The sequence below is a fragment of the Aspergillus tanneri genome, assembly GCF_003426965.1.
Source record: "Aspergillus tanneri strain NIH1004 chromosome Unknown AapTan_4_pilon_pilon_pilon, whole genome shotgun sequence".
Classification (NCBI taxonomy): Eukaryota; Fungi; Ascomycota; class Eurotiomycetes; order Eurotiales; family Aspergillaceae; genus Aspergillus; species Aspergillus tanneri.
This window is the reverse complement of record NW_022984631.1, coordinates 3,011,952-3,032,381: the sequence shown is the minus strand read 5'-3', so window position 1 is coordinate 3,032,381 and position 20,430 is coordinate 3,011,952. Positions and strand designations below refer to the sequence as shown.

At 51.4% G+C, this 20,430-nt stretch overlaps 10 protein-coding genes across 10 annotated transcripts; 4 read left to right on the top strand and 6 right to left on the bottom strand.

The window, feature by feature from the left end:
• Positions 1–175: 175 nt before the first annotated feature.
• On the bottom strand, positions 176–1,447 carry ATNIH1004_006182 (uncharacterized protein; the record flags this gene model as incomplete). Its single annotated transcript, XM_033570818.1, has 4 exons — positions 176–332; positions 383–559; positions 659–1,174; positions 1,254–1,447. The coding sequence occupies 4 exons, from the start codon at positions 1,445–1,447 to the stop codon at positions 176–178; spliced, it is 1,044 nt and encodes a 347-aa protein (XP_033426850.1).
• A 275-nt stretch (positions 1,448–1,722) lies between these two features.
• Positions 1,723–2,462, top strand: ATNIH1004_006181 (DsbA family oxidoreductase; the record flags this gene model as incomplete). Its single annotated transcript, XM_033570817.1, has 2 exons — positions 1,723–1,767; positions 1,815–2,462. 2 exons carry the CDS (start codon positions 1,723–1,725, stop codon positions 2,460–2,462), a joined length of 693 nt encoding a protein of 230 aa, XP_033426849.1.
• A 622-nt stretch (positions 2,463–3,084) lies between these two features.
• Positions 3,085–5,419, bottom strand: ATNIH1004_006180 (6-phosphofructo-2-kinase PFK26; the record flags this gene model as incomplete). Its single annotated transcript, XM_033570816.1, has 3 exons — positions 3,085–4,924; positions 4,995–5,081; positions 5,193–5,419. The coding sequence occupies 3 exons, from the start codon at positions 5,417–5,419 to the stop codon at positions 3,085–3,087; spliced, it is 2,154 nt and encodes a 717-aa protein (XP_033426848.1).
• A 1,083-nt stretch (positions 5,420–6,502) lies between these two features.
• Positions 6,503–6,967, bottom strand: ATNIH1004_006179 (uncharacterized protein; the record flags this gene model as incomplete). The annotated part of the gene is made up of 2 exons (XM_033570815.1): positions 6,503–6,904; positions 6,959–6,967. The coding sequence occupies 2 exons, from the start codon at positions 6,965–6,967 to the stop codon at positions 6,503–6,505; spliced, it is 411 nt and encodes a 136-aa protein (XP_033426847.1).
• Positions 6,968–7,561: 594 nt separating this feature from the next.
• On the top strand, positions 7,562–9,267 carry ATNIH1004_006178 (FMN-dependent alpha-hydroxy acid dehydrogenase; the record flags this gene model as incomplete). The annotated part of the gene is made up of 5 exons (XM_033570814.1): positions 7,562–7,589; positions 7,642–7,700; positions 7,769–8,996; positions 9,043–9,116; positions 9,181–9,267. 5 exons carry the CDS (start codon positions 7,562–7,564, stop codon positions 9,265–9,267), a joined length of 1,476 nt encoding a protein of 491 aa, XP_033426846.1.
• A 116-nt stretch (positions 9,268–9,383) lies between these two features.
• On the bottom strand, positions 9,384–10,597 carry ATNIH1004_006177 (uncharacterized protein; the record flags this gene model as incomplete). The annotated part of the gene is made up of 3 exons (XM_033570813.1): positions 9,384–9,783; positions 9,847–10,346; positions 10,397–10,597. The coding sequence occupies 3 exons, from the start codon at positions 10,595–10,597 to the stop codon at positions 9,384–9,386; spliced, it is 1,101 nt and encodes a 366-aa protein (XP_033426845.1).
• Positions 10,598–12,068: 1,471 nt separating this feature from the next.
• ATNIH1004_006176 (uncharacterized protein) lies at positions 12,069–14,151 on the top strand (the record flags this gene model as incomplete). Its single annotated transcript, XM_033570812.1, has 3 exons — positions 12,069–12,539; positions 12,593–14,051; positions 14,099–14,151. The coding sequence occupies 3 exons, from the start codon at positions 12,069–12,071 to the stop codon at positions 14,149–14,151; spliced, it is 1,983 nt and encodes a 660-aa protein (XP_033426844.1).
• Positions 14,152–14,614: 463 nt separating this feature from the next.
• On the bottom strand, positions 14,615–16,210 carry ATNIH1004_006175 (cytochrome P450; the record flags this gene model as incomplete). The annotated part of the gene is made up of 4 exons (XM_033570811.1): positions 14,615–14,777; positions 14,833–14,999; positions 15,051–15,365; positions 15,428–16,210. The coding sequence occupies 4 exons, from the start codon at positions 16,208–16,210 to the stop codon at positions 14,615–14,617; spliced, it is 1,428 nt and encodes a 475-aa protein (XP_033426843.1).
• A 783-nt stretch (positions 16,211–16,993) lies between these two features.
• On the bottom strand, positions 16,994–17,786 carry ATNIH1004_006174 (uncharacterized protein; the record flags this gene model as incomplete). The annotated part of the gene is made up of 2 exons (XM_033570810.1): positions 16,994–17,134; positions 17,199–17,786. 2 exons carry the CDS (start codon positions 17,784–17,786, stop codon positions 16,994–16,996), a joined length of 729 nt encoding a protein of 242 aa, XP_033426842.1.
• Positions 17,787–18,932: 1,146 nt separating this feature from the next.
• On the top strand, positions 18,933–20,365 carry ATNIH1004_006173 (RNA-DNA hybrid ribonuclease; the record flags this gene model as incomplete). Its single annotated transcript, XM_033570809.1, has 3 exons — positions 18,933–19,140; positions 19,258–19,843; positions 19,939–20,365. 3 exons carry the CDS (start codon positions 18,933–18,935, stop codon positions 20,363–20,365), a joined length of 1,221 nt encoding a protein of 406 aa, XP_033426841.1.
• Between the last annotated feature and the right edge of the window lie 65 nt (positions 20,366–20,430).

Below are 20,430 nucleotides of genomic sequence, written 5' to 3'. Positions count from 1 at the left end.
ATATATATGTATGAATATCTGTACATTCTCATGAATCCGGATTTGAGCTTCTGGCTGTAGATCCTATTACAGAGGTCATGACTCTGGATAATGCGGATCACTTTATAAAAAAGGATCGTTCTGGTAGTGGAATTTATATGTTATATATATATGTACAAGTTTAGAGATGGATAGGTCACGTATATTTCCTACCTTCCGAATGCGCCAGTAAGGGAGCCCGTTCAGGGTCCGAGTTTGTGGGAGACGCACTCGAGGATGAGGGAAGATCCTGCACGGAGGGCTTCCTGCCTGGACGATAGAGGGGACTCGGAACGCAGTTGTGGAAGTTGGTCCTACGATATTAGTTTAGAAGTACCTTAGTAGTAGAAGGAGGAGAACGTACTGATCCAAAAACCCACAGAACAACCACAGATAAATCGTTCCAAGAAAAGCAATGATCCATTCTAGGATGCCGGCGGCACGATATGCAGAGGGAGGAGCATCGTCCGACACGGTGAGGGAGATAAAAGCGACGGCTAGAAAGACCTCGATGAGAATGAGAGCGGTAGAGAGCGAGGCACTGTTGAATTAGCTACTCATATATAATATATCGATACCACAGATATACCCCAAGTGTACTACGGATGATATAAGACAGAAAGAAGGAAAGAAGACGTACAAAACTCGTACCCGTCGACTTCTCCTCCCCCAATTATGCTGCCATATACCTAGATGATAGACGTAGGAGACGAACCCCAGGACTTCATTGAAGTATACAATAGCAGTGCAGGCGGATTGCACGGCCAGCCCAGCGAAACAGATACGAAGGAAGATATGATGCAAATGTTTGTATCGAAAGGTATCCATGACTCCAAGGAAGATGAGAGCCAGACTGGCTATGCTGGCGGCGAAGATTGAGAGGAGAGAGACTACTTTGAGGGTTTTGAGGGTATCATGATCTTCTTCTTCCTCGTCTTCTCCTTGTTCATTATCATGATTGTCATCATGATTATGATTATTCCTCGTCTCGTCATCTCCCGACTCATCCAGATGAGGACATCTCACCAAGGCAAACCCCGGTTCATACCGCACCACATGCACCGTTGCAACGGTAAAGGCAAACCCGACAGCGGTGATGGACGCACCGGCCAGAAACAGCGGTTTCAACTCGAAGGAAGCGATATCGGAGATGAAGCTAACGGAGATCAATCAATCAATCAGACAGGCTTCTCTTTTGACCGTCTCCTTTCGGGAGAGTGGGAAGTGTAACGAACGCAATGTGCGGATTATACTGTCCCGGATACTGCGGCATCCCATAGGCAATCCAAGTCAAGAGGAGAGACGCCAGAGTCAGGAACCAGACGGAGCCCGCCAGAGCCGGGAAGAGAGGGAGCCGATTGGGCGGGATATTGAGGATAATACCATGGAGGAAACACCAGATGGAATCGTGGCAGTTGAGAGGGGCCATGGGGAATCCGATGACCCATACTCTCTTTTTCTTCTTCTATAGAAGGAGAGTGAGAATGAGGTCAAAACAGATGACTGAGGCAGAATTACCGGATCGGCAGATCTGGATGACGTCATCTGCAGAAGCTATCGCTGACAAATACAGCATCTGCTGATGAATATAGAAAGACCGTCTCGCAACCATCGGAATCATCCCGCAACCTGAGGATATTTATATATATATCCATCTGTCTGTCTGACTGGCTGTCTATCTACATATCTATATATATTGATATCATGACTAACTTCAACATCCAGATCATCTCCGACACCGTCTGTCCGGTAGATATCAATCCCCGACAAAATAAACAGTTGACTAACTGATATAGTGGTGCTACGTCGGATTCCGCCGTCTCTCACGCGCCATCGCAACGCACAAAGCCTCCCACCCCACCGATACATTCACCATCTCCTGGCATGCCTACTATCTCAACCCCGACGCCCTCCCGTACCCCGGGGTAGACAAGGGCGAACACTACCGGAACAAGTTCGGCGCGGAGCGCATCGCGACCATGTTCGGACGGTTGTCTTCCATCGGCCAGACCGAAGGGATCGCCTTCCGGTTTGGCGGGAGGATGGGAAACACACGGGATTCGCATCGCTTGGTGTGGTATGCCGGCCAGAGGGAGAAGGAGACCGCCGTACCCGGCGCAGCGGACTCGGGACTGGTAGGGGGCTTGCAGACACGGGTCATCGAGCAACTTTTCCGCGCGTACTTTGAAGAAGAGAAGAACATTACCGACCACAAGGTGCTGCTGGAAGCGGCGGTCACCGCCGGGTTGGATCGCGCCGAGGTTGAAAAGATCTTGGATTCGGACGTGGGCGGGCCCGACGTCGACCAGGAAGCAAAGCGTGCTCAGCGGCGCTTTGTGACGGGCGTGCCGTATTACACCATCCAGGGTCACTATGCCGTCGAGGGCGCCAACGAGCCCGAGGTGTTCCTGGAGGCGTTTGATCGCGTCAAGGTCGATTCTTAAACAGAGGTTTGTGGAGCGGATGTCAGAGAGAATGCATTTCATCGCATAGCAAGCTATTGCACAGAAGAGAAAAGTACACTTGTGTCAAGCCCCTTCTACAGCGTCCTCCTATTCGAGTGTGAGACCTTGCATGAGCGTGTATGAGTTGTAGAGAAAGATTCACAACGTAGCGACATCTTCACCCAAATGCCAGTCAAATGCCCCTGGAGGCCATTAAAACAATGTAGTATCGAGTTGGTAGAGAGAGGGAGATGAGAAGTAGGAGACCAAAAAAAAAAAAAAGAAAAGAAAAGAAAAAGAGAAAAACACAGCCACCCAGCGCCCGAGTAAGAACAGAATGTAGACTTGTTCCAATTACTGCACATATCTTAACATCTTAACAGAAAACGACACGGGCGCCATTTAAATATGCAGAGAAACACAAACACCATGTAAAAGCACAACCCGCAGGGCAAATCACTGATAACTTCCACCATTATGATTTGGGTCGTGGCCACAATAAAAAGAAGAAATATTCATAAATAGGTCATCAGATCAACCAGAAATTCGAGAGAAACGTCGGACAGGTCGGCAAAATCTAGAGCAATGCAGATGAATAAAAAATCCTCATTCATGTTCTCTTTCAGTGTGTACTCTGACGCAGCGCAAAATCGGGAATGTGATCGAACCAGTCGGTCGTCGGGTTGTAGCGGTAGGCTTTGAATTCCACGCCGTACGGCTTGGGCTCCAGCATATACAGCATCCCCAGTGGCACATCCAAGCCCGCCACTTCGTTGCGTTTCAGCCCCATGAAGTATGCCAGCAGGACACGCGCCACCGATCGATGGGTCACCAGCAGAACGTGGTCGGTCATGCGCTCGACCTCGATGATCACCGCTCGCGTCCGGTTGATCACGTCGAGATACCCTTCGCCTCCGGGCCCGGGGTACCGATAATACAGCTTCTGTTTCCGGCGCGTCGCAAACTCGTCGGGGAACTTCTCACGGATCTCGTCGTACGTCATGCCTTCCATTTCGCCCGCATACAGTTCGTCCAGCATCTTCATCTGCTTGACGTCGTAGTCGTCCTCATTAAAATAGTCAACTGTCTGTATGGAGCGCTGCAGCATGGATGACCAAACGCAAAAATTGCGCGGCCGGTCGCTTGGGATATATGAAGGGTTGGGAGGCGTGCTGTCGCCCGGGCGCGGCGGGAATCGTCTCATGATCTCCTTCTGCCTCTGGTGAGCTTCCCACTGTTTTCGTTGTAAATCAATGAACCGAGATAGCGCCCGGCCGTATCGGTGCCCATTCCCGCTAAGCTCCGAATCGCCTCCAATGCGACCTGCCTGGTTATCTTTACTCTCCCCGTGTCGGGTGATCCAGATTTGCCGCGGAGAGAGGTTGAAGTTCAGGAGGTAATAGACCACCTGCGACGACAGGAATCCTTGAGTCTGGTGCGACACGATCTTGCGTCCCACATCGATCATCTGGATATAAGCCATGTTGTTCTTCTCCTCGTATTCCCCCAGCGGTACGTAGGATTTCTCGTATAGCGCGACACGCTTTTTAAAATCCTCCAGCGCCTTTACCGGGTCCTGCTCCTTGTAGTCGGGGCCCGAGAGCTTCAAGCGCATGTTAGCCTCCAGCAGTTCTTGGTCCAAACAGCGGCTTTCGAGGAATAGAACGCCGAGCTCAGGACCCGCCCGCTTGCGGATATGCTCGACCACCGTTTTCCGGCGCTCCAGGGTGCTATTCGTGGCGTCAAGAATACCAACGCTGCCCCCCTGGTCCAGGATGTAGTCTAACAGCTCGTCCAGGGTGTCCAGGGCCACCTGCTCTCTCAACTTCACCGCCTGTTGGTTTTGGGGATCAAAGAAGCTGGCGGACTGGTCCAAGGGCTCGGGGGAGGCTTCCTTTATGGCCTCTTGGTCCAGAGGGCCGGCGAGAGCCGAAGGAATCACAGTACTTCTGTTCGGCTGCGACGGATCAGTCTCCAGGCCATTGACGAGAATCTTCGTCGGTACGGCCGGCGGAGGCAGAGCATTCTCGAGTTCGGGAGGGGAAGTGGTCTCACCCTCGGGCGGAATCAGTTTGTTGTGGGGGGACGAGTCCGTGGTGTTCACGTTGACGCTGAGACGGCGGACTGAATCGACGAGGTCCTTGTGGATGGAGCTGGTTCTGTAATCCCTGTGCCTCCCGGCTGGCGAAGGGGATTTGCCGGCGGCCACACGGCGACGTTCTCCCACATTGAAAATCTCGGTATCGTGCTGCAGCCAGTTGAGGTAGCGAGCCAGCTTCTTGGTGACGTAGCTCTTCCCGCGAGCGGGGAGGCCAACCATAACAATGACCAGCTTTGCCCCGACATCGCGTTGGGCAATGCGACCGTCGGGAGAGACTTTGGATTTGGTGAGACCGGGGATATCAAGGGTGGTTGCACGAACGCGACTGGGCGTCGAGGGCCGAGTGTTTTCGGCAGTAGAACTGAGGAGGGGTTAGCTGGAAGCCAAGAATTTCGGCTCAGATGGTAGAATCAAATCAAATCAAATCAAACCGATCGTGAACCAGGCCGATGGGTTGGGCGAAGTTGTCACCCTTGCGGGTTGATCGAACTCGAGAAACACGACGACCACCAATGCCGCTGCAAGGCACGAAGACCTTACAGCCTTTCAGGATCTAGAAACGCCTACCACTCGACGCCAGACGATAACGACGGGCCAACGAAAGGGTCGGAATGAGAAGGGAGACATACAATTGTGGGGACGAAGGAGCGGTAGAAATCGGAGTATCTGTTAGGGCAGAACCGACACCATCCTTCTGGGATCCTCGGTGGACATCGGCATGCAGCTCATTCCCTAGCGCTCGTCCGACCATCGTCTTCGGAGGAGGCATAAGAGTCGAGTCCTTCCCGAGATCCGGCCTGAAACTCCCGGATGAGACGCTATTACGCGATGATTCCGGGTGGGCGGCCGATGTCATAATCGCTGAACGGGCTATATCTGTGTGCTGGGCCATCCCCTCCAGTGGCGCAAGGATGCAGCCAAATCAGTAGAGGGGACGAAGAAAAGAGGGATGGATGGATGGGTGGATGGATGGAAGAAAGAAAGATGGAATGATACGAAGACGCGCTCCACAGAAAAAGCGAAGACGGAGAGCGACCGCCACCGAGAGAGAGAAAGAGAGAGAGGAAGAGGGGCAGAAAGGGAAAAATGGACGGAGCGGGATGAGTCAACGCGCTCCACAGAATAACAATATAGAGAAGAATATAAAACAGTGGATGAATGGAATAGAATAGGATATATTATAAGATAATTGATCTGACCTGATCAAATACTGTAGAATAAGAACAAAGAGGAATTGCCGATCGGGCATCCAAGTCTGTGGCTGGACAATATCACCTTGTTTGCAATACAATCATCGATCAATCAATCATCAATTAGTTAATCAATTAATCAGTTCATTGAGAGAAATCCCAGAATCCTATCAACAGGAGAACCATCTCTTAAAAGGCAACGAAGTCCTGTCGGATCTCCGATCGCGGAATGATGTAAAGCATCATGACGGTAACTATAACAACATTTCTAGAAGGAAAAAAAAAAGGGGGAATGTAAAGACCATGGCATTCCATCTTCCCTTGTGGCCGATCATCTACAGAACGTGGCTTGGTCCTGCCATTGGTCTCTACTGTAGTGCTAGAAAACGGAGGCTCGAGTGATGATGACCTTCAGGTCTAGATGCAGAGATATGCCACCAGGAGTCTTCTGTGCGACCTCTTTTTCTGGTATGTCCACGGAGCAAACAGCGCTGTACCTCTAGGCACTTTTCATCTCCCCCCTCGAGTGTAGAAGGATGGTCCCGTGTCTTCCGCTCCTTGCACCATCGCGGCTCCCAGTTGGTCCGAAGGGTTGAGAAGGGAGGGGGGTAGAGGATCGAGGAGCGTCTGAGGGAGATAGGAGCATTTCTGCGGAACTCTTGGCGCTTGGCAGCTACGCAAGGGGAGTACGGAGTAGATCAAATCCAAGACACACTTAGAGATTGAAGAAAGGATCCCAGGGACTTGGACTAGTGATCGAGGCGGATGGTGAGAGCGATCAGAGTGACATAGGCGGCGATACTCAGGGCCGTCAGCACCAGGACGGCATTGCCGCTCGTTCGGAACTTGTGACGATGGATGCCATCTTCTCCCACCTCCGCGAAGAATTGCCGATTGCCCTGTTGGCGGCGGAAGAGACCGATGATGAGCACGCCGGTACCGTAGATGGCAAACAGCGCCCCGGTACTGTAGAACTCGTTGGTGAAGATCTTGAGGACGACGAGGGCGAAGGAGAATTGGGAGAGAGCAGTGCGCACATAGGCGCCTTCGAATGTCCGCTGGGCAGCTCGCACTTCCACGATCTCGTCGGAGGTCAGCGCAACCGTGCGGGCACGGTGCATACGCAGACGATAGCGGTCCGCTGCGCGACGCTGTGTTTGCGTCAGGACTGAGGACTCTCTTAAATTCAGCAACGTGGGACATACCTCGAACATGGCGACGTCTTACAGAGGTTGCCCAGCAAAGTGACACGGCATACAGTGTGTTAGCGCTGGAAGTAAGCTTCCGATGGAGAAAGGAGAGGATAGAGGGCAGGATCCGGGCCCGATATAGAGAGGGTCGGGTCTCTTGTGCACTTCCACGCGTTAGGTAAGAGACGAATTCATCTGACCTCACTGAGTAAGGGAATAGTACCATACCGTACTGTACTCCGTACCGCCCGTACTGATTATCAACTAGGTAAGGTACAGTACGTATTCCACCAGTTTCTCCACCAATTAGACAACATCTATTGTTATCGGCGATTGATAATACCGCATTGGGCAATGTCCATCGCCGGGGGGTTTCCCCACACCGCGCAGTATTCGGAGGCAACTCCGATAAGCAGATGGTTGGGGATGCAGTCAATAGACGAGTCGTTCACATCTCTGTGACTTGTCTTGTCTCTGCATCGTCTGTCGGTGCTTTCCCCCTTTTTTTCGTCTTTGCGCAGCTTTCTTCTTCTCTCTGTAATCGTGTTCATTGTCCCTCGGTCATCGGTCTTTCTCCGCACTCCACTGAGGTGGTGAACAATATCTATCCACTGCAATATGGCCAAGGTGTTTGACGCTGCGGAAAGTACGTCGTGGACTGTCCTCCATTCCAGAATTAATAGCTGAGTCCTGTGCAGTTGCGAAACACAATACCAGCGAGAGTTGCTGGGTCATCCTCTACGGCAAAGTATACGATGTATGCTGACAACTTTTCTTTAATATCATCCTCCATTGTCGCCTCCTTCTATCGACTAACCAGCATAGGTGACTGATTTCCTCTCTGAACACCCCGGGGGAGCCAGGATCATCCTCAAGTTAGCCGGAAAGGACGCCACCGAGGAGTATGACCCGATTCATCCCCCAGGCATTCTCGAGGAAAACCTCAGGCCTGAGGCGATGCTGGGGACCGTAAGTCCGAATGCATTGCCCACTGTGAAAGGGGAACCGGTGTCGTCAACCAAGGAAGAGAAACAGGGACCCCCTCCGATGGAGTCTCTTCTCAACATGGACGACATCGAACAGGTGGCCACCAAGGCCGTGAGCAACAAGGCATGGGCCTACTACTATTCGGCATCAGATGACAAGATCACCAAACATTTCAACACGGAGGTCTACCGATCCATTCTCCTGCGGCCGCGCGTTTTCATTGACTGCCGTCGATGCGAGCTCGACACGTCACTCTTGGGCCACAAGCTTGGGATGCCCATTTACGTCTCCCCCGCCGCCATGGCGCGTCTGGCTCATCCCGCCGGCGAGGCCGGGATCGCAGAGGCTTGTCGCAGTTTCGGAGCCATGCAGGTCATCTCCAACAATGCGTCCATGACCCCCGAGCAGATCGTTCAGGATGCCGCCCCGGACCAGGTGTTTGGGTGGCAGCTGTACGTCCAGATCGACCGCAAGAAGAGCGAGGCCATGTTAGCCCGCATCAACAAGCTCAAAGCCATCAAATGCATCATACTGACCCTGGATGCACCGGTCCCGGGCAAGCGGGAAGATGACGAGCGACGCAACTTTATCGGCCCTTCTGCTCCTACCCCCAAATCCGCCAGTGACACGTCCGGTGTTAGCGAGACTCCCGGTGGCGTGGGACGCACGCTGTTCGCCGGAACAGACCCATCGCTGACGTGGCGAGAGACCTTGCCGTGGGTGGCCCAGCATACCGACTTACCTATTATCCTGAAGGGTCTGCAAACGCACGAGGATGCGTACATTGCGTCCCTGCACACGCCGCAGGTCAAGGGCATCATCCTGTCGAACCACGGGGGACGGGCGCTCGACACCGCGCCGCCCGCAGTGCATACCCTGCTGGAGATCCGGAAGTATTGCCCGGAGGTCTTCGACAAGCTGGAGGTGTGGGTGGACGGCGGCATCCGACGCGGAACCGACGTTGTGAAGGCACTCTGTCTCGGCGCGAAAGCTGTGGGCATCGGACGCCCTGCGTTGTGGGGATTGGGAGCTGGTGGCGTGGAGGGAGTGAAGCGGACTTTGCAGAGTATGTATGCACCTTAACCAAAAGAGGTCTCACTGACGATCTGTAGTTCTGGCCGACGAGGCCCAGACGTGTATGCGGTTGTTGGGAGTGGAAAGGGTCGAAGACTTGGGGAGTCAGCATGTAAGTCTCTCTCTCTCTCTATATATATCTATCAATCTATATATAAGGTGTACTGACTGGACAGATCAACACGCGCCTGGTAGAGCAGCAAATCTACGACGGACCATCGGGATTGGAGTCCATCCGGGATGGATTCCGCGCGAAGCTATAGACTAGATACCATATATTTCTTTTCTTTTCTATTTCTTCTTTTCTTTTCCGTAGACAGTTGTATAAGGCATAGGCATAAATGATCCCAATAGAGACTATTATAACCAAGTAAAAGGATCATCTGAATAAACACCCCCAGAACCCAGCCTCAAACCACTCCCTCTCCCTCCGCCAGGCACGTACGATCAAATCCCTCCCCAAACTGACCACCGCTCGCACCTGGTCTGGCGTTCCCCAATCGGTGAGCATGGTACCCCAGCAGATGAAATGCACGCCGACATGCATGATAGCACGGTAGGCCACATCCTCAGACAGCGAGGGATACGTCTGCGTCAGTCCCTCGATGATCCACAGCCCGGCGTCAACGTCCCGGAAGTGTTTGACGAAGTACAATTCCGCCATCATTTGGCCGAGATCGAGAGCACGGGGTCCACAATGGGCGAGTTCCCAGTCGATGACGAATAGAGGAATGGTTGTAGTATCTGTCTGGTCGAGGGCATCTCGGGGGAGGAGGACACTATTAACGTTTAGAACAGATACCATACCCAATGAATCAAGAAAAAGCGAAAGAGGAACATACTTCCCCGACCAAAAATCCCCATGAATCACACCGAATCCCTCTCCATCTTCCCTTCCCAACTCACTCCGGGCCAAATCCCTTAGTTCCTTGAAGATGGATTGACTCTCCCCCAGCAGATCCGGATACGTATCCACCAGTCCGACGAGATTCTCATAATTGACCTGGAACTTCAGGTCGCGCATGGACCCGTTCGTCTGCATCTTGGATACGAGATGCGCACGCGCTGGATGTGCCGTCCACGCGTGAAATTCGCCCAGCCAGTGTCCTAGGGCGAGACCGACAGCCGTGGCCCAGGGACAGGACACACGCGGAGGGGTCTCCGAAGCCGTGAGGAAAGTCTTCAGATCGACTGCCTTGGGGAGATCTTCCATCACGAGCGTGAAGGAGTCACGGTCGAAAGCCAATACATGTGGCGTTTTGATGGTGATTTCTCCGTTCAGACTGGGTGTCGTCGTGGGTGGGAAGTCGCCCAGGGTCTTGAGGATGGATTCCTCGATGAGCTGGAAGTATTATTAGCTGTAAGAACAGAATGAGAGGGATGGGGAGTTACGCAGCGCTCTGCCGGGATTTGGAACGTGCGATTCGAAGCAACGTAGTTCTTCGTGTGCTTGACGATCACGCTGGTGGTCTCGTCCGATTGCAGCGTTCCACGATACACAAAGTTGGCAGTTCCCCCGCTGAGGCGCTCGAGTTGCCCGCAGGCATACGACAGTTTGCGCAGGATTTCCGGTAGCTCAGCGAGGTCGTCCATTGTCAGAGAAATAGGTAAACGATAGAAAGAAAGTAGAGAATGGAGGAATGCGATGTTTTATCTGCTGCCACGCCCCACTACGAGATCTAAACCTAAAGCGTTGCCCGCGGAAATATTTACAAGAGACCAAGTAGGAGTAGAAATAAACCATAGTTCTACCTAGTACCTAGTTCCCAGGAATTCTCGTCCGATTCATGCCAGTATCATAAGGAGGAGCGAGGGCAATACGTGTATCCCTAAAAGGCATCATTGGGAATGGTGGCCGGCGTGTCCGGCTGTCGCCCCTCACGCTCTGACTTGCGTATTGATTGACTGAATCCTGTATGAAGAAGGTGAAGTAGAAATCTCTCTGTGGACAGGAGAAATTACGTATGTCTATCTACTTCTGCTTCTATGGGGATAAGAAACGCATTGACTACATCGAACTAGACCTCTGGATAAGCCACATCGAACACAGACTTCCCCAACACACTCATAAAGGCCCATCTAGTCATCCCTCCGGCAATGTGCATGGTTGGTCAACATCTGGAATCGCGCATGGTATTTGCTCCGGGGGTCCTATGCTTCATCCAATCTCGCCTACTTCAAGGCTCTGGCTGATGATTATGACGCTATCTACACCAAAGACAAAGGCTGTAAAATCAGCTGTTGTGCCCCCCTGTGAGTATCTCGTTCAATATTCTAGGACTGGTCTGCTAATCTCCCTGTTCCAGTGATAAGAAGACTGGCAGGGGTGTCTGCGGCTTCGACCCTGACTTTTGCGGAAAGGGCTGCATCTCGCAGTGTGACCGAAGGGCGAATGCGGCTCTGGATGGGGTTCACAACGGGCCAATGCCTCTACTTGCCCTCTGAATGTATGCTGCAGCACGTTAGATTTCTGTAGTGAGTCGAATCGATCTCCATCTGGTTCCCAAAGTTCATCACCCACTGATTCGCCCAATATAGGAACCTCGCCCGACTTTTGTCAAGGCAAGAGAGTCATATCGCCTCAATGCAACGATGGTACGTCCGTCAAGGCAAAGACAATTGGGTACCCTCTTGGTTTGTGGATAGATCAAATTCACTCTATCCGCTCTCAATCTTAGCGTGGGTTCTTCCATCTAGAAATCAGACAAACATGTGCGTGCGAATCAGGTATCCGATATAAGTTGCTTCCGGTGTATCACATGGATCAGTGAATAGGTGAAGAATAGATGGCCTGGTTCCAGGAAAACTCCGTGAAGTCTGCCGCCTTTTCTTGCACAGCGATGAACGATCAAGAAGCGCTAGAAGGCTGGATTCATGGAATTCGCCTTTAGAACTTGTTAGTGGATACCTCGGGGGCATATGAGCCACCTATATAGCTGTGGATATCTCTCTCTTTCTCTGGCCATCCTTTACCCTCTTAACCATTCCCATTTCTATATTTCTCGTGTCCTTTTGTGAGCATCTGCAGTAGTTTTGCAACCTGTGTGAAACTCAACTGCCTGTCATGGCGTCCCTGGCATGGATCGTGCTGCTTCTCACCCTTTTGAGTCATGTAATTTCTGGCTTTCCTTCCGTCAATTTAGACAATAACATTCCTGATATCAACGACACCCACACCCTTAATGTTTCTTCTTCTGTTTACCCTTGGTTTGTGGCTCTTGAGCCCCGTAAAGACAAATCTAAAGATCCCGCTGACTTTGGCTGGATCAAACGATGGGTCGCACTGGGAGAGAGTTTCACAGCTGGCATCGGGGCAGGCAATCTATATATTCAAAACACATCGGACAAGAAGTGCTCCCGATACGACCATTCATACCCTCCACTACTGGAGCAGGCTTTTGGCAAGCGAACTGAGCTCTTTCAATACCTCGCATACTCGGGAGACTGCAACGAGGACATTTACGGTCAGATCGAAAAGATGGAGTGCAATACGGATTTCGTCGTCATGACGGGAGGCAGAAACGACCTTTGTCTCGTAAGTTACCTGGGATATAGTCATGTCTCTGTCCACAGCTAACGTTGCATTAGCAGTCGAACATCATCAACTGCATCTGTTTTCCGTTTCGGTCAGAGAGAGCCTGCGAGGAGATCGTGCATAAAGCGCATATCAATCTCTTCGAGATCTTGAAAGACAACGTCATAGGGCTCCCCAAAGCGCTGAAACCCAAGGCGAAGGACGACGGTCTGCTGTTGTATGTGCTGTATGTGCAGTTTTTTAACACCAGACAAGAAGAACAATGCGGCGTGGACCAAGACTGGACCTTCCCTGGCATCGGTGTCGCGAGAGGGCTGCAGCTGACTCGACGAGTAGTATTCAATCGACTAGTCGAGAGAGCCAATATCATGCTCGAAGCAGCCATTAGGGACGCGCTCTACAAGGAGAACCCCAACTATCGAGTCCAGGCAGTCGACTGGGACATATCGTCTCGTACGCTGCGAGGTCAGTTCTGCATTCCTTTAACCGAAGGCGAGTATCCCGATCCCGCCCAGCCCAACTTGCAGTTCTTCAAACCAATCACGAAGCGGGAAATGAAGGAGTTGAAGAAGCGTGAACTTCCCAAGGAACTCGCCTCCGTCCTGAACAGCACCCTGACGCCGCACAACACACTCCTCGAACAGTCCGTCAACCAGGCGGCCGAGGCTGGGCACAAGCTTGACCCTTGCGCGCCCGAGCGCCCTTCCTGCCCTGGCGACGATGGTGATATCAAGATGGGTCTGGGCCTGCCCGACAGATGGGGCAAATTCTTCCATCTGAGCCCGCATGGCCATGCGACCATCGCCTCTTTCGTGATGCTGGAGCTGTTCACAACACAGGCTCGCCAGCTGGGGGAGTTCACTCCACTGTGTTACACGTATGACGAGTTCCGATGCAGGATGGACGGCTGGCCTAGGTACTACGCCACCGTGGATAGGGTCCTGCATAACCTGGAGAGGTTCTGCTATACCGCCTCACACATAGACGAAGATAATAGCCTCTATCGTGTAGTGTACGACAACAATACCCCGGAGCAGATTGGTTTCGAGCTCCGTATCAACCGGACGGAGTGGCAGCCATTCAATCAAGAGCAGTGCATTGAGCCCTTTAGTCAGATCATCCACGGCTGCGATAGCAACGACGAGGAAAACCCCATGAACTTCAAATATAGTGGCCGCTGGATCCGTGACATGCATGAATACGAGCTAGCTATGTATGGTCGATGCAGCCGGAACAAGATACCGCTGCTGAAGCCCTCTAGTATCTGCACCATCAGAAAAACCGAAAGAGCCCAGAATTTCACAGTGTGCGGCTTCGGCTTCGCCAGGTGGGATCATGAACGACTGACGGTCTTGGCCGGCAGTAAAGACAAAGTCAGGTACTTTGAGCTTCAGTACTACAACAACATCAATATGGACGGTATGGAGTGGATAGCACAGTTCGAGCTGCCCCTGGAGACTAACCGTGCATGCATTATGGTGCCTTCTAATGCGGTGGGTGGTGAAATCCCTTGTAAGTATGTGTAATTGCAGGGTTTGGTGTGCATGGTTCTTCTGTAGGTAGCCTTGTGATCACTACAAATATCGAATATCAGGCATACTCCTTTTCTTAACGAGGCCCCATCCGGATGATTTGTAGTAGCAGCAGTATGTATTCATATAACTGGGATAGCTCGGACATCTCAGTAGGAGAACGGTTCGCCTATGTACAAACGAGATCAACGAGAGTAAACGCCTTGATCTACAATGTTCACCATGAGCTCACCATAGTAAAGTCTTCACAATCTTCCAGCTCAGCATTGGGAGGCCAAATCCAACCACAAACTCTGCATAACTTGACCCCTGATCCCGCAGAAAGCCAGTGCAGAGTTCTAGTACATAGTAAAGCATAAATGCCTTTTATCCATCCCAGTGGGATTTCAAACATCAATCATCTCCCAAGAGGGCCGCCATGGAACCAGAAGAAACGGAAATTAGGGTTATACCAACCCTGGTTGGTGAGAATAAGCCCAATGGATTGTGCTCAATCCACGGATCGGTCTTTATTAAGCCCCGACTCTCTCTCTTACTTTGGTGTCATGATCGTTGCACTGGTGTTAGATACACATGTAGCGGTGGCTTGTTCCACAAGAAGAAGATCTTTTGTCGTTCCATCCATCCGACACTGTCGGTTGAGAGTTTCATGTCGAAATTATAGATTAAACGTGCCAGAATCAACCGCATCTCCGCATATGCCAGACTACAGAGGATGTCATCAGCACGGAGAAAAGCTCATACTAGGGAATGGCACGTACTTGCGCCCCAGACAATTTCGAGGTCCCACATTAAACGGCTGCAGGATGTCAAAATTGTCATTGGCGAATCGCTCATCTCCAAGGAATCGTTCGGGGTGGAAGCCGAACGGATCAGTAAAGTATTTCTGGGTGTGGTACGTGGCCCAATGATGGATGGCGACAATCGTCTAGAAAGTGCTTAGTTCTGCTCTCCAGACTGCCCAGGAGGGGATACTCACATCGGGGGTAACATACTGCCCGAGAATGTACCGTCCACTCTTGGGCACCACTCGAGGCAATCCAATGGGGATGGGCGGATAAGAGCGCAGGGCCTCGTTGAGGCAGGCCAGCATGTAGGTTAAGCCGTTGACAGAATCGATGTTGATCTCCTGTTCGTTTTGAAACGTCGTGCGAACTTCGTCCGTCAGGCGCGTCAATACCTTGGGGTTCTGCAGAAGCAGATAGGTGATGCCAGAGAGCAGAGTTGCCGTGGTCTCGGAGCCCCCGATGAGAAGAATGGTACCGTTCGCTTGAAGACGGTCCATGTCGAGATCCTATTCTGCAGTCAGCACTGCCCATCAAATCGCTGTTGATTGATGGTCTGGACAACACACACCAGCTCGTCTTTCTTCCTCAAGAGTCCCTCGATTAAATCATCGCGCTCATTCCCTGCCTGCATGCGCTCACGTAATTTGGCGACCGAGACATCTCGATGTTCCTGAAATGCTTTGACTACTGACTTTGGTACCAGAGCCAAGAATATTTTCTTCAGAAATGGAAAGAAACTCAGGCTCAGCATCAGCGTCCCAGCCTTGGCCGACTCGAGAAGAAGGGGGATAAACGGATGATACACCGAGTTCTCCAAGGAGCCGAACGGTTTCCCGAAGGCCAAATCACCAATGATATCGAACGTGGTGAAGTTGTACCAGGATACCATGTCCAAGGGCTCGGTGCCGGCGGCACACTTCTCATGCAGTCGTCGAATGAGCAGGTCGACATACTGAGTAATGAGGGGCTCTTGCGCCCGCATGGCCCGCTCGGAGAAACCATGAGACAGTTGCCGTCGAAGAAGACCATGCTCCTCGCGATCCGCATTTGCAATGCTGGTGGGTGTGCCATCGGCATATTTGTAAAAGCTCATCAATTTCCCGCACTCCTCGCCGCCATTGGCCGGGTGGCCATGAATGTCCTTCCAGGCGTCTACGTGGGCAAAGGCCAACTCCCCCGGTGCAATACGAACCACATCCCCATACTTCTCATGCAAAGCTAGCATATCCAAAGGAAGGCTACCCCGCAGCAACCGATAGCAGTATGGTAGGGGAGAGATGGCATGAGAGATGGGACCAGGAAAGGCACGCAGGGGGTGAAAGAAAACGTTGTAGATGGCCTTTCCAACCATGTGAAGAACGGCCTGGATATCATAACGTTAACCGAACAAGAAAGAACAGGCGAGGAGAAAAGCGAAGTTGCATACTATAACGACGACCGTCACCACCAAGCTGCGCGTCTGGTCCATCAAGAACGCCATAACGAAAGGCTGTATACACCTTTCAACCTGCCCTGTGACAATGCCAAGCAAGCCAAATCGAGTCAGTCTAGGCTACTAGACAGTCTCCGAGGATCCCTATAGACGGATGGAAGAGACGGAGAAGAAGAATCGCTTGCCGGCGGATTGGAAAAAGAAAATCCCGGTGAGGAGTACACCTGGTACGGAGTAGTACCTAGCTAGATACATACAACATGCATGTATCCTAGGCAGAATCGGTCAGTGCACAGTGAGAGAGAAGTGAGTAAATCACAAAATCCTGCGGAGAAGCCGAAGGGGAATAAATTAATCAACGACAGTCACTGCATATAGGGCATAGGCGCAGTGCTAGTGCAGATCTAGTCCACATTCCCTAAACTGAGATCCGATTCTACCGGCACTGGGCGGCTTGACAAGGCCGATCAAATCGTGAAAGTCAAAGAAAGCACGGCCTGGACGCCGATCCGTACAATTGCCTAGAAAGGAAAGGTGGCTTGGCAATGACTCAGTGCCCCTGAGATGTTCCTCAGAGAGGAAGGTCGTGCTAAACCTTATTGGGTTATGCCATGCATTATCTTGTGGATTAGCTAAGCTATGTTACCAACAGTTCTGTCCATCCGTCCACGTGGTTAACCAGTCCATTTCAATGTATCCCATCTATGCTTCGGCATCTTTTCCACCCCCTTTTTGCTTGCCCTCCGCGGTATGGGTGTTTGGAATGTTGGGCATCTGAATGAACTCGTCAAACAGACGGTTGAAGTTCTCTTCTGAAAACATGTTTCCAAGGAAAGAGTAGGACTGACCTTCAGTCAGTATGGTTCCGAACATGACTAGGAGATGGGATTTGAATAGGAGCACCCACCTCAGTATCTCTCGCAGTACGACGACGTTCGTCATCGGAGACCTCATGGATAAATTCGGCAATTTCATGATGGTTTGTATGGCGTGCCACCAGGACGAGGAGTTCCTCAAAAGGAGCGACACTAAGGGGAGGGCCGTGTTTAAGAAGCGCTTGGACGACGAAGACATTGCTGATCGTGCAGGCCATGACAAACACGCCACGGAACAACACCTCATCCTGGAGCTGCTGCTTGACCCCCATCTCCATCAAAGCACGCACCACGGTGGCCTGGCCGCGACGGATGGCATAGAGCATCTCCAGTATACCAACCACAGCAATGTTCACATCAGCCATTAGACGCTTGATGATATTGACACGATTCATGCGCTCCGCAACCTCGAGGACAGTTACTCCACTCTCATTGAGTGCGTGGCGACTGGCCCCCATCAACTGCAGCTGAGTGACTCTTTCTCCGTCATCCTGCAGACAGGCCAGGTGCAGTGCGAGCCCCAGGTTCCATGCAGTTAAATGAGGGTGCAGAACAGCATTAGGGAATGGGTAGAACCGGTTCAGAATGCGCCTAGGCAGTTCTACCTCAAGCGTGTCCATGACGTTAACAGGGGACTTGCTCTTGGAGCTCGATCAGCTTGGACCTTCGATGGATGGGGATGGTTTCTCTTTATTCTGTTGGAAACATCCCATGTTTATGCAAATCTACATGGTAAGGTGCATACCTTGAGTTTCCCTTCGAAATGATTTGATTCCGGGGGTATGACAATCCCCAGCCAGCCAAGACCGGGGAGATTACCAAAAAGCTTCCAACCACCACCTGTCGACAGTTGTTTGCTCCAAATAGGGGAAGAAATGAAAATGAAATGACGTCTGCAAAGATGATGGACAAAAACAGACCGTTGGTGGAGGAAGGCCTTTTCACCAAAACAAGTCAAAAGCAGTCAATCAAAGGAGGAATGTGTTAAGGAAAGAACAAAAACCTGTTGTGGGATTATTGTTTTCTAGTGAAGAGGTTCCATCTGTCTAAGAACGTAACGCGACGACATAAGCATTGTCTAGGGCGACGTTAGGTTTCTACATGGTATACAGTTACAGGGGAAAGTCCATGAACACTAATAAAGGCCGCGTTAAGGCTCCATTTAGGTTTCAGTGAAACTAGTTTTATTATCTAGAAAGAAGTTCTTATTTTGAAAATAGATAGATAATATCTTAGAAGAATAATATTCCATTCATCTTGATCTTGTCACTGGATGTGTCTCGGAACAGCTTCCATATATTATAGAAAAACAAGGACAATTCATTTCCAGTGAGCATACTCACCAGTACCATCGAACATTCTTATATGCTCTGTCCATATATCTCTGTATAATGTAGACGCAGTCAGAGCCGCTGTTATTGGCAGCAAACACGCCCGAGGTCTCCACTTAGACGTTTTGTCTTGTTCGGATTCCCCTCTTTTGCTTCTGGTTCTCCTCAACGTCATCGCATCCCTTGCCAACACAGCAACCCCAACTGCTTCTCACCACGAAGTCCCGTTGCGTGTGCCTCGTAGTCTCGAGGCTGGGACCGACCAGTTCCATTTCGAGCTGCAGGCCCAGAATTTCCTTCACCCGTTGGGAAACCTACAGTCCACGTATCTTAACGGCGTTGCCAAGAACGCTGGTTCCAGATCTTCTCGTTCCCGCTGCGATTCCTCTCCAGAAGACCTTATTTGCGACCGTTCTTACGTCCAGGTGCGACGCGATGAATGATACGACGCCCTCTCCGACTCCGGGTCCTGTAACGAAGCCGTCTCCCAGTTCCAAATCCTCGCCGGCGTCAACGGCTGGCACCAAGCGCAAGCGGGGGTCGGCTGGGAAATTCTACGCAGTTAAGGTTGGCTATCAGCCTGGGGTATACTCTGAATGGAGCGAATGCTTGACTCAAGTGACGGGGTATAAAGGCGCAGTGTGTAGGTTTTTTTTTTTTTTTTTTTTTTTAGGGGGGGGGTTATTTTTTTTTCTTTTCTTAAAAAAAAGAAAGCAACTACCCTGCAAAATCCCGTACGGACGAACTCACAACCCTACAGTCCAGGCCTTTCCCACCCCCGAAGAGGCAAATGCGTTTCTTACAGGCATCAAACCTCCCACTGCGCGAGGTGCCACTCCCCTAGATTCAGAACCCACTCGATTCTACGGCGTTCAGCGTGGACGAATACCCGGCGTGTACACGAACTGGGCAAAGGCGCAAGAGCAAATCAAGGGATTCACTCGGCCCCGATATAAGAAGTTCCCTACCAGACAGGAAGCGGAGGAGTTTGTGAGGGAGGATCAAGGAAATGGAGCTTCGTTTGCTGCAACAGCGTCCGAACCCCAACTCCCGGGGGCACTAGGTATTAGGGATGAGATACCACGAGACGAACGGGGTGAGCCGCTGGAGCCAAGCGATGTCCCTCTACCGCAGGGCGCCGAGGACGGGTTCGACCCTAATATTCTTCTCGATCCTAAGACGGGGAAAGTGGTCTACAAATCGAAAGAGCAAAAGTATGCAACCAAGACCAAGGCCACCGCGGCTCCTGGTATGCTGCGAATCTACACGGACGGCAGCTCGCTAAAGAATGGCCGAGCCGTAGCATCGGCGGGGGTTGGCGTCTACTTCGGTCCTGGAGACACAAGGTTGGCCTTCCTTCTGGTCTATCGCTAGGCTACTCATCGCCTGGTCATTTTCTCTACTAACGCCCTCCTCTTTTTTTTTTTTTAACCCCCAGCAGGAACGTCTCCGAACCTTTGAAGGGTAGTCGACAAACGAACCAGCGGGCTGAATTAACCGCTATCCTTCGAGCCCTCGATATTGCCCCCCGTCATCGAGATGTCACCATCTTCACCGATAGCCGATATGCCATCGAATGCGTCACTTCGTGGTTTATCAAATGGCGACGCAACAACTGGATGACCGCCAGCAACAAACCCGTCGAGAATAAAGATCTGGTCGAATCCATCCTCGTCAAGATCGAAGAGCGTGAGGAGCTCAAAGTGAAAACACTGTTCGAATGGGTCAAGGGGCATAGTTCGGACCCGGGGAATGAGGCCGCAGATCGACTGGCCGTCAACGGTGCCCATCGGGGGGTATCGGAAAAGGCGGCCGCAATAGAAGCGATGAATGATGTTCCGGACGAAGAATTTGATGACGATCTTTGAATATTATTATTACTAGCATTATTATTAGTAGTAGTATTATTATTATTATTTCCATTTATTATTTA